General features: G+C 40.9%; 1 protein-coding gene and 1 long non-coding RNA gene across 2 annotated transcripts; both read left to right on the top strand.

Annotated features, from left to right (window-relative positions):
• Positions 1-1623: 1623 nt before the first annotated feature.
• On the top strand, positions 1624-3083 carry LOC125882749 (uncharacterized). Its single transcript, XR_007448408.1, has 2 exons — positions 1624-1846; positions 2607-3083. It is a non-coding gene; the product is annotated as an uncharacterized LOC125882749 (long non-coding RNA).
• Positions 3084-3959: 876 nt separating this feature from the next.
• LOC125882746 (zinc finger protein ZFP2-like) lies at positions 3960-11999 on the top strand. Its single transcript, XM_049566596.1, has 7 exons — positions 3960-4087; positions 6438-6640; positions 6735-6827; positions 7003-7098; positions 7217-7327; positions 8352-8475; positions 9992-11999. Exons 1-7 carry the CDS (start codon positions 4048-4050, stop codon positions 11470-11472), a joined length of 2148 nt encoding a protein of 715 aa, XP_049422553.1. The 5' UTR covers positions 3960-4047; the 3' UTR covers positions 11473-11999.
• The last annotated feature ends 1049 nt before the right edge of the window (positions 12000-13048 follow it).

The raw sequence follows: 13048 nt of genomic DNA, 5'->3' as shown, positions 1-13048 counted from the left end.
GACAACTAAGCAGCTTTTATCAAAAATATGTCAGTGCCAATGTCACAATAATGTTAGTAGCAATATGAGCTAAATATCTAAATCTTTTTCTATAGAAAACGTGATTACTAAACAACTAAAGGGCATCGAACCAAAATAAGACAGGATGACACTGTCCAATGGTGTGAGGTAGCTACGACAAGCCCCAGTGCATATTATTATTGTGGGCTTGAGTGCACACTAGTTGTTACTTATGAAGCACACACACACACACATACACACACACAGAGTTTTATGTTTGAAAGGCATGATTGTGCAATCGGTTTGCAGTTTGGCTCAGCTTGCTTCGCACACAAGGTATTAACATATTACCGGACAATCATTATTGCATGTCTATATGTGACAAAATACCAAAGAAAATAAGAAATAATTTATTTAACTGAATAGTGTTTTCATAGTTTATCTAATAAAAGCGCTGCCAATGCGTATGTTAAGCTGGATTTATACTTGTGCATCAGCTCTATGCCATAGCCTACGCACCTGGTCTACGTTATGAGCATTTTTACTTCTACGGAGGTGTGTCTGTGTCACTCTGCAGTCACACCTCCAAACCACTAGTCAACAGGGGGGTTTCTGTGAAGTGTTGTAAAATTTAGTTGATTCAAAACACGCATTAAACAGACATTAAATATGGCTTAATAGAGACAATTTCAAACACAAGCACACAAATCAGCTTCACTATAACTCGCAGCATTCACAGACAAACACTTGTCTTTCGCTGGACACATTTTCCCAACAAATACAACATGTAAATGTTTTTGGCTCAAGCCTATGGCATTTTACATTGTATATATTAGCCTAGCAACTAGCAGAGATTTCCCACACTCATATGAAGCCAGGATAAATCACACACAAGACAAAATGTTACTTTGTGGGAGCTTTATTGTTTTCACAATTTATTGTTTCTTTTCTGTCAAATAAAAGCTTTGTTTCCACTGAGTTACATTTCTGGGGAGGTGCATGTCAAGCAACAGTGTAGGGTACTGTGTAGGCTCTACGTTGAAGCAGAGTCTACTGTGTAGGTACAGTGTCGATTCGACGCAGAAGTATAAATCTCACTTTATATGTCACACTAGAGGCTGGTGCTGTAGTGTTACATGTCATGCCTGTGGCACCTCTTTTGCTTCTGCGATGCCGGCCTGCTGGAGGAGCATAATGCCGCCATTGTTTGATTTGCAAAAATGCAAAGGCAGCATAAAGAACGTATAGCGACCCTCTGGCGTGTTCAGGGTGGGCGTCATAATTCGAGCCCCCCGCCCCTCCCCCAGGGCACCAGTGCAACGTCACTGCCTACACTGTCTGTACCTACGCCCCTGACAGTCATGTGTAGTCAGATAGAAAAACAGTGACTGCTAGATCCCAGAGGGTGGGTAATAAGCTTTGTTAGACACAAGTCTGTCATACATCTATCTAAAATTAGTGTTTACAATACGAATACAAATAAACAAGAAAATGCAGGAAGTGAAAAATGCAGTGAACGTGTCAAAAGTTATGTTTTTACTGGGGAAAAAATTACAAATGAAATACTAGTATTGGTTATCGAAACCTAGCACCATGTTATTTTATTTTGAAGGGCTACTCGACATCTTGTTTGTTCTCTTCCGGGGAGCTCGCGCAGCTGTACCCAAGGCAAACATGGGACCAGGCACGTCTCCCATGACGGAGTCAGAAAGAGACGATAAAATGTCTAAACCCAAAGGAGCTTCGGTATCTTTACCGCAGCACTCCTACTGGTATGACTTTTGGATGTTCGTGCTCTTTGACGTGGCGTTTTTCCTCTTCATGTATTACATCGTCCCGTAGAAAGGTAAGTGGAGAAGTTTTCATTTTGTAACTGAGAGGGCGGCTACGGAAGTTGCTAATCCACTGAGCTAAATTAGTCTGAAGTGATAGAAAATTAAATGACGCCTTTAATTTGTCACTTAACAGGATGTTATTCACTAAACTGTATTTCAGTTTAAGTTTCTCAAGCCAAGAAGCTTTTATCCTTCAGGTATTCGACCCAGCCACTAACTGCTGTTGCCCTTTATGTTTGGCTGCTTGTTCAAACATCAGATACGAGTTCCTGTACAGGAGACCACAGTAGTAATTACAATGTAAACATACTCATACTCCTTCTAAAAAATTAATCAACCAGACATGTCAGCTCTTACACAGTGTGCCATGGGAATTTCCATGTAAACGTCTCCTGATTTGGGCTTTAAAATGACTTTGTTTCAGAGTAGTTTGGAGTGATAGCTTGTTATTATGATATAGATTGTGTCAGGGAATAAATTAAGCTGTGGCTAGATTTAAATGATAAAGAACAGGTAGGGTGAGGTGAATAGTCTTTGTAGGCACTGAGTAGTTTGAGAGCACAGTGTAGCAATACTGGTGCTGACGTTTGCACAAACTGTTTCCCCTAAATGTAGTAAGCTGTTAGAGCCACAACTAACATTTTAGTACACTCTGCCTTTATTCAGTTTAAAGCAAAATGTTGTATTTGGTGACCTCACTGTAGATCATCTGTACCTTATTTTGTTTGCTGGGGTTTAAATTTTGTCTTGAATGTTATTACTCTCGTTTAGGTTTAGGGTTTGTCCCCTGGACTCAGGAGCCTGAAGACATGGAGTGATGGTCCTGCCCTGCTGTCAGGAACGCTAACCCAGCTTTGACTGAATTTAACACCACGCTAATGGATATTACATCCCAAGTTTCCTAGCTTGGACCACAGATCTGCCAGTCTTGTACACATGTGGCATTCTGCTTTGACCCACTGAGCTCCTTCCCTCGGTGACGTGTTGCCAGTTGCTGTGGACTGTCTTTCTGCATGGATGGATTCACGTTGTTCCCTTGGGGAAGAGAAAGAAACTGAAAGTATTTTTATTAAAAAGTGACAATGGCCATCTAATGATCTTCACTGATCCCCAGAGGGGAAATTAGGTTAAAAAAAAAAGAAGACAAAATAAACTGATGAAGTTGTGGAATATCATCCCAGCACATGAAAAATGTTAAACTTTGCACATCGAAAATACTCGAATAAAATGTTTTACCTACCTACTAAATGGTGACCATTTGGTTCTTGTTTAGCTCTTCACATTTACACACATTTTTAAATCACTATTATTATATAAAAGCTAGCTAAGTTCAGTAGTCTACTGATTTACTGTGCATGCATTGCAACATTGCCTTGGAGTGTTATTTCTGCTGTCAGGGTTATAAACTAGTAGTTAGCTTTAGGCAATAATACACAACAAACCACCATTAAAGGTCCAGTGTGTAGGATTTTTGCCGCTTCTAGCAGTGAGATTCACCTGTAACAAGCATGTAGGAGAACTACATGGCTGACCTGAAACACAAATGGCCCTATCTAAAGTGAGTGGTTTGTCTGTTCTGGGCTGCTGTAGAATAATGCCAGATTCTGGGAGATGACCCTCTTGGTATGTAGATCTTTTCTTTTCAAGATATTTTTTTGACATTTATTCCTTCATTGATAGGGACGTACACTCTACCAGGTGAGCTAGAGGTTGCCCCAGAATTGCTACATTTTAAGGTAATGACAATACAATGGTTCGTTTTTGGGGGTGATTAGAAACTGATAAAAAAAAAATTATGAATATTAAGTACCATTTCTGCCAGTTGATGCCCCTAAATCCTACACACTGGACCTTTAATACACTGTTTAGTTTACCTGATAGATAATGAGGGATAAGCCTCCTACTGTGTTTCTGCCCACACAGATTATTTAATAACCGTCTACACTGACTAATCTGATGAATTTCCTTATATATATATATATATATATATATATATATATAATGTCTGCTTTTTGCATATTATCAGCTGGTGCTATTCATGAGAGGTATTTTGGATAGCTGCACTTTATACTGTTTGTACCGGTTGTACTTAAGTGAGATGTCTTATTTTGAAAGTTTTCCGCACGTGTTTCCGGTCTGTGAGGAACTAACAACAAATGGCTTGCAATCTCTGTCGACTAATTCTAAAAAGTGACTATACATTGTTTTAATCATGGAAACCACAGGCAGTTCCTATCAAGTGGAAAACACAGGTCCGTTTTACTGCATCGTTAAATCCTTTTATCGCAGCTAACAGTGAACTAGCTGTGCTGCATGGTGTCGTTATGAGTTAGCCTCAGCTAACAGCAGTGATTGTAGCTAACAGATGTCATGTGAACACATGGAATTAAGTTAATATTAACTTTATGTAAGAACCTAAGTATTGTTCGTAAGTAAACGAAAGTGTGAAGTTTCCTTTGTGGTTCCGACAAACCAGTATTTTGTAAACCACAGCTCCCACTCTTTTAGCTTTGAGGCTAACTAAGCTAAATCAGCTGTAAGGAGTTCTGGTGTATTAGTACTGTGTGTGAGGGATTTCTAAGTGCAGGACATTATGCATGGCAGGTACAGTGCTGAGACAGCAAGACAAGTATTAGTAAAATAGACAAAACTATATAGAACACGTAAGGCTGTGTAGTTGGCATGTTTTTACTGTAACACAACTCTCTAATGTGCACTCTGACTCCAATACATGCTCCAACAAAACATCTCATACAGTATTTCCCCAGTAACTAAATGTTTACTTACTTTAAAGGGAGACTTCACCCATTTTAAAAATCTATACATGTTACTCCTAAGGTCTAAGACCGTCCAAAATTATAGTAAAAATGAACAAATATCTCCAAAATCCCAAAGCTAGAGTGCAAAACTCAAGTATAAAGTCCGGAGCTGCTCCATAGACAATAAATGGTGAAAGATGAGAGGGGAATGTTCTGAGTATATTGGTACATTTTCTGTTTCACACTGGAGAACACTACAATAGAATAAAGCTTATTTGGGTTTAAAAAAGAAAACAAACATCCTGTGGGTTCACAAAATCAGGCTCCTATTATTCTTCTATGGAGCGGCTCCAGACTTGAGCTTTATACCCTATGACAAGGGTCAGCAACCTTTACTACCAGGAGGGCCTTTTTTGGTCCAAAAAAATTAATTCAATCTGCCTGGAGCCACAAAATATATTTGAGCCGTATGATAGAGGTAACACAGCCTTTTTAAGTGTAAATTAGCTTATCAACATTACTTATAGGTCTAATCATTAATATGTTTTACCAGTAGGTGGCTACTCTGCAGTAGTGATGATATGAATATTTGGTACCTTGCAGCAAAAGTAAATAAATCTGTCTATGATTATACTAAATTATACTATACTAATATACTATTAAATTCAATGTTTTCCTCCAAAACTTTTCCTTTCTGGAATTGGAATCCACGGCTAGCTTCACTAAGGAGACTCAAAACACCACTCTTGATGCAGGTTGCCTACCCCTGCCCTGTGACATCACAAGTTTGATACTTACCGCTCTGGTCTCCGGCTTTGAAAGAGAGTAGCTCATGTTAGCAAATATTGATATTACTTTCCTATGCCATAGAAATAACATATTTGAATTCTTAATTTAGATGGTGTTCCCCTATAAGTCCTTCGCCTTTTTCAATATTGAAGTCAGATTTAAACTTAAGTGCCAACGTGCACACATTAGTCAGGTTCCACCACTAAAGTGTGTTACAAGAAGACATTTCACCACAGTACATCATGACCAGTGGTGGAATTTAACTAAGTATGTTTACTCAAGTGCTCTTCTGAAGTACACATTCAAGTTACCTGTACTTTACTTGAGTGTTGTGATTTTATGCAGCTCTATACTGCTACTTTACTACATCTCAGAGGTGAATACTGTATTTTTTTTACTCCACTACATCTGACAACTTTAGTTACCTTTTAAAATACAGTTTTATCCATTTCTGTCCAGATGTTGAATATTTGTGATAAACTGAAGGATGAAGTGTTCCTTTATGTGTTGAGAAAAATCTCCTGCTTCTTAAGTGGAACAAACTCTTAAAAAACCCTCCTGGACAATGCATCGCCACAAAGCTGAAAACGAGGCTGTTTGTCTGACACTATGAAAAAACTTTAGACATGTGGTTCTCACAGGACAGCCACGCTACAAACATATGATCTTAGAGACCATGATGCATTGCTGTAGATGAAACTACCCGACAGTATATAAAGGAGTGAAAACGAGCACAACCAGTAAAATACAACATACACATTAATACAGCAGTAATATGATACAACATATACATGAAACACAATAAAATACAGTAAAACACACTGACAGGGAACATTTTACTGCACTTTGAATACTTTTTCTTTTCATACTTGAAGTACTTTTTAACGATAGCACTTACATACTTTTAGTTAAGTATGGTTTTTAATGCAGCACTTTGACTTGGTGTGAAGAATTTTCATGGTTTTGTAGTTGTACTTTTACTAAAGTAAAGGATCTGAAAACGTCCTCCACCTCCTATCATGACCCTGTCCACTCCATGTCCATGTTTCCACAGACATCTTCCTGCCGTTGTCATCATTAAGGCTGCTGATACCTCCTCTGCGGCTGCTCTCTGCAGCCATGTGGCAGGTGGCTCAGCGGAGAGAGGTCCTTGATTATGAAAAGCTTGATGAGTTTGTGATGCTGGTGACGGCAACAGTTCCAGACCTGCTCAGCCCAAAGCAGCGAGGCAAACTGCTTCTTCGACTGAGAGCGAAAGTGAGTCAGTGGCATTTGTATGAGATCAAGTAACAATAGTACAGTAATATGTCTGATCTAAGGGACACTTTTCTGTCTACATGTTTCTCTTCAGATTCTTCTTGAGTTGTGCAGAAATGAGGAAACAGCCAACATTCTGTGCCTACAGCCTCACCTTGAACGAATCCGCCCCCCAGGACACACAGGAGTAAGTGACATCAGTGTGCCTCATTCCAGTTCCCCAAAACAGGCGACAACATGTCAGTCCTTTCTGTCATTGTCACATGGGGCACAGGGGCCTTCGCCATGTAATTACGGGTCAGATGGAGCATTGATTAAGAGCCTCTATAGTGTGTGGAGATAACGCTGGTAATGTCTTTCAGAGTGGAGATGCAGAGGTGGATGCAGAGGAGGCCATTTTTGTGGAGCTCATCCAAACGCTACTGAAAGATCCAGCAGAGAGGGAGCATTTTTACCAGGCAAGGCAGCTTCACCTGTAACTCAACTGGCACCATAAAGAGAATCTTTTTGTGCAGTTGTTTTTTATGTCCTGTTACAGTTGTATTTTTGAGCAACCGTTATCTTTGTTCTTCCCAGGAGGTTTTTCCAACAGAGTATGGTCCCAGCTACGACACAGACATGCAGCTCCTTGTGTGGGAGTTTCTGTCTAAACTGGAGAAACTCCTGCCGGTACCAGACCTCAGTCAGGTACTTACATGCACTGTGTTTAAGAATGCCCCAACCTTTCTATGTCTGCTTTTGTGTGTGGAATAACGGTTATAATATTAAAGGAACAGTATGTGAGATTTAGGGGGATTTAGTGGCACCTAGTGGTGAGGATTGCAGATTGCAACCAGCTGAATCTTCTCCTGGTTAGAATTCCTTCAGTGTTCATTGTTGAGGAGGTTTTTACCAGGAGCCAGATTATCCACAGAGGTCTCTTCCTCTCCAAAACAAACAGACCCAGTGATTTAAACCAGTAAAAATACTGAATGAAGCAGTTTCACTTTAAAAATTGATGTTTTTCTGAAGCTCTTGTGACGGAGGGGCTTCTGAATAAGATGGCCAACATTAAAACATGAATGGCCCTATATGGAGCCAGTGTTTGGGTTGCGTGTTGTGGGCTACTGTAGAAACATGGCGGTGCAACATGGGGATCTCTGTAGATGAGGACCTGCTCCCTATGTAGATAAAAACAGCTCATTCCTCTGAGGTAACGAAAACAAAATGATTCTTATTTTAAGGTGATTATACACCAAAGAAAACATACATTTTATATATTGCCCTAAATCCTACTCACTGGACCTTTAACATGTCTTTTTTTTTTTATTTTTTTTACAAAATTAAGAATATTTTATGGTTCATGAGCATTGTGTTTGCCAACTCTTTTTTTTTTTTAAATATATTTGAAGTTAGTACAAAAAGTTTTGTATTAGTACAAAACAAAATACAATTGATAACATAGTGTACTTTATGTTGTCAAGTGTATATAAAAAATAATACCAGCCAATGTATCGTTATGAATATCTGTATCTACCTAAAAATCCAGTATTGTAGTCCAGTACTTTTAGATCATGATCTTTCCCAGCAGTTGTAGTAGCTGCAGTTTTGTTAGAGTCATGGTGGATGAAGTGTTCTGTGTCTGAGTGTTAAAGTTTTGTCCCATGTCACTCTGAGCAGACTATATGATGGCCTCATTCTTGCTGACATGTTTTCTTCTGTCCATAAACAGACGGTGTCATGGCTGACCTCTGCCCCCTCTGTGCTCAAGGACTGCTTACAAGCACTTTCCACCCCTGACGACCTGAGGTCTCTCCTGCAGCACCATAAATGCCTTCAGCACCTTGGAGCACAAGGTAAACCAGATGCATTGGCCATGTCTCCCCCCTTTCTGTCACCCACTTTAATCCAATAATGTATTATAGAACCCACTGTGCACACGGGGGCTTTGTATTGTGTTTTCAGGTTGTCCTGTTGTACATCCGTGTATTCCTCATACATACATTGTACATCTGCCATACATCAATATTTAAAGTATTATCTACTTTATTGGCTCCATGTGAGCCAGAAACTATAACTCCAACTTAACTGGTTTACTAAGGCGAGGTGGTAGTTCTAGTTTTACATGTTTAGCTAATAAGGTGCAAGGCTGTCAACAAGTCATGGTGGAGACAATTTAATGTCAAAGAACAATATTAATATTTTGTTACTGTCCAGATCATATGGGATTGATATTTGCCAAATATGTCCCTGCAGACTATAACATCTCAGCGGTGTCTGTCACCTCTCTACTACGTACTACGTTTTATCTTTTGCTGCTTATATTTAATATGTAACTGCAATCAAATAAGAACTGTTACATGTAAATAATGTCCAGGAAATAATATTTAGGGTCTAGTCAATGTGTCTCCAAGAGCAGGGTCCACACACACACAATTAAAAAACATAGCTTTTTCTGTTTTGGCTGTCTGTCCACAGTACGCTGGCATTTTTTCACCTAAATTTGTAGCCGTTCCGGAAAAACGTTCCCCTGAGTGGATTAATCTTAAAATGTACCTCATGTTTTTGTGTGGACGGTTAAAACCTGAGCTCAAGGAAAATGTTGGTATAAGCTGCCCAGATGAGCCGTTGTTATTGTGAAGGTGTGAAAAAGACGTCCCTCTGGTGCTCTTCAGTTTAGAATTGTTGTAGAAATCTGAGGCATTTGAGGCATTAAGGATGTAAACACTGTAATGGCTGAAAGGTGTAGGCATGTTTTCAGCTGCTACTGTGACTAAATAGCCATGAGATATTAAAGGCTTTCTAAATAAATTAACCTCTTGAGTGCCTCAGCTTTCTTCAGAAATTCTGTATTGACGTTTATTTTGTCAGAACATTTTGCAATCATGAAACAGTGATTCAGTAATAATGCATCTCAGCATAGCAGCGTAGAAAACACTGCTAGTACTTCGCAAATAAATCATTATGTTACACTCATTCAGTTGTGACACCAGAAATAGTAAAAAAATAAATGAAAACAACCAGGGTAGGAGATAACTGAGCAGGACACTGAACAGATTTAATCAGATGAGATTCAGTAGATCATCAGACTGTCTGACCCACTGTTGACCTGAGGCTTGCTGAGATACTGATGGCCAAAACATGACAGATAGACGGATCTTCATAAGAAATGACTGGTGTGGACACTTTCTAGCCAGCTTATTGTGGTCATATAAGAGATGTAGATGTAAAGGCCAGATATCACAGCCTCAACTGTGTTCTGAACTCAGCAATGTTGCAGATAAAAGGGACTTTTGTACAACAAAACAACAAGAAGTTCCCCACATTTGAGGAAAACATTAAACGACTACTGATGTATTCTGTTTTGCACAGGTACCACTGTGGAGATGTCCACCCAGGTCTTCGCCTGCTCCGAGTGTCCGTTCTTCCACATGCAGGAGTCCTACCTGCTGCAGCACATTGAGCACAGCCACCCTGAGCAGTACAGCAAACTCCAGAAGTCTGCAGAGACAAGTGAAGTCCCCAAGAAGAAGGCCCAGCGTCCCACATTTCCGAAGCCTTTCCCCATCCACGACAGGCCCGACCCTCACATGTGCCAGGAGTGCGGCAAAACTTTCACACGCGCCTCAGACTTGACTCGTCACAGGCGGACACACACAGGTGAGCGCCCGTACACCTGCGAGGAATGTAAGAAGGGTTTCAGGAACTCTTGGGATCTGACCAGACATCAGCGCATTCACACTGGAGAACGACCCTTCCTCTGTTCTGAGTGTGGGAAACGGTTCACACAGATGGGGTTGCTCAAGCTGCATTTCGAACGGACCGCCTGCGGACAGACTTGCAACCCTCCCCTTGACCTAACGACAGAGGTCGTGGTAGCAGAGGAGACATCAGAGAAAGGAGGCGGACAGTACAAATGCCAAAAATGCGGTGAGAGCTTCAGCAGCATCCTGGAGCGGCTGAAGCACAGGCAGAGGCATGTGGTGAGGCGACAGTACAAATGCCCCCTATGTGAGAAGATATACAGCCGAGCGTCTGATCTCAAGAGGCACCAGATGAAACACACCGGCGAGCGGCCATTTGCCTGCGAGTGTGGGAAAAGCTTCACGCATGTGTGGCTTCTGAATAAGCACCAGCAGATCCACACCAGGGAGCGTCCATACCCCTGCACAGAGTGTGGGAAGAGCTTCACACAGCTCCAGATCCTTAACAGGCACCTGCTGACTCACAACGGCCAGCGGCCTTTCCAGTGCTCCTACTGTGAGAAGAGCTTCACCCAGCTGGCCAGCCTTACACGCCATGAAAGAACCCACACAGGTGAGAGGCCGTACGTCTGCACCACCTGCGAGAAGACGTTCCTCACACATGGAGAGCTGGTGCGGCATCAGCGCAGTCACAGTAACTTCAGGCCGTTCAGTTGTCCACAGTGTCCGAAGAGCTTTAAAACCAAGCGGGCTCAGAGTGAACACCTCAACACACACACGGGAGAGCGTCCGTTTGCATGCTCCCGTTGTGGGAAGAGGTTCGCCAAGTCGACCTCGCTGGTCCGACATAACCTGACTCACACGGGCGAACGGCCCCACCAGTGTTCCCAGTGCGGGAAGACCTTCCTCACCTCTGGCGAGCTCCTTCTCCACAAACGGATTCACACAGGAGAGAGGCCTTATCCCTGCTCCTACTGCGAGAGGAGGTTCAGATGCTCATCTGACCTCAACATGCACATCCGAACACACACCGGTGAGAAGCCACACAGCTGTCTGTTCTGTAAGAAGAGTTTCTCCACGTCTACGAGGCTAAAGAGACACATGCGTACCCACATGGAGAAGGGTATTGTGGAATCATTTAGTCTTTGAGCTGTCAGGAGCTAATGATGCATTTATAAGAAGATATTGCGTTGTCATTAAAAAATAAAAACTGTCTTTAAATAGTTTAATTTTTATTTTTTATTGTGATGACGATTTACTGCACAAGAACGATTTTTGAAAAAGTATGGATGTTTTTTGAACAAGTTTTTTGATGCTTGTTGGCTGTTGATGGACTCAAACAGATGAATCCATCAGATTACATTAATTAGCAGATGCTTATGCTCACAGTGACTCACAATACGTGTATTCAACCTTCTTAGGAAAAGAAGGTGTCATCAAGAATTAAAGGAGCATTCCCCCTAAATAAAGTAACATAGGTCTGTGAGTTACTAAGGTGCCCAAATCAAAGGGATTATTTTGGCACTTTATGGCCTCCTCAAGAGTTAAAGTTATACTGTAATTGAGTGATGAAATGAAGAAGAAACACAGTTGTGTCGGGACACCTTATATTACATCTTAGCCCTGACATGTTTGTCTGGCCCCGGGGAGAGTGACAGAATTCGACTCACTTTGAAATGATTCAAAATTAGCAAACATAAAATGTGAAAGGTCCTGCACATTAGAGGAGCCTGAAAACAGGAGGAGCCTGATGGCAATCAGTTGACCTGAATTAATATTTTAGACTCTTTAAGTTTCCTATAAAACAATTCAGGAATGAGGTTCTAGTTAATACAAGTTAATTCACTCTATATCTCTCTGTGCTTTAAATGTTAAAAGTTGGGGAGGAGTGGTTGTAGATAACATGACATAGAGACCATGCAAAAGATAAATGATCAAAGTGATGAGGTGGAGAATGCGGGAACAGTGATAAAGCCAAGCAAAGAGCAGAGAAAAATGGACATTAGGAGGGAGAAACAGGACTAGAAAAGAAGCCAGACTGACCACAGATGAACAAATGAAGATTCATGGAAGTGAAGGTGAAGCAGAGAATGAAGTCTGCGGGTGAGACAGAGATGAAGCGTTTGATGGCTTCTCAGCTATCCAAGGTGAGTTTTCCATCCTTGTCTCTTGTGATAATTAATAGCTTATTCTTTGCTTTAAACAATCATCATTGTAGTGATGTGAATAACTTGTCATGTGGAAAATTAGAACAGCAGTGTCATTAATTGGCCAGGCTTTGCATACTTCCTCCCCACTGTGTGACTGTTTACAGGTTTCTATGTATGTAGAATGATTAAAGGTTGTCTTTGGGGTGTTAACATTTAGGAAAACAATGAGAGGGAGGAGTTACAGGGGAAAGATGTCTGTGATCCACTCAAGACTGATGTAAAATGACAGAGCTTAGAGCTAAATAAGTCATGAAAAGAGTTACATCATATTTAAGACTCTTAATATGGCTGTCTCATCTGTGTGACGAAACAGGAATGATAGCCTATTTTGCTGTGCAGCACACACCTGCATAAGGTCTAATTTGTCTCCATTCTTTCCTTTCCACAGCTTTTGATGTGTTGATGGTCGGCAAAATGTTTTACGTAAATAATCTTGGCTATTTATTATACAAATACCTTTTGAAGAAAATTCCCGATCATGAATATACAGCCCTGTTACCACGTGGTTAACTATC

This window comes from Epinephelus fuscoguttatus, linkage group LG22 (assembly GCF_011397635.1).
Source record: "Epinephelus fuscoguttatus linkage group LG22, E.fuscoguttatus.final_Chr_v1".
NCBI lineage: Eukaryota > Metazoa > Chordata > Actinopteri > Perciformes > Serranidae > Epinephelus > Epinephelus fuscoguttatus.
Note: the sequence above shows the minus strand (reverse complement) of the source record. Positions and strands in the feature narration are given on the sequence as shown.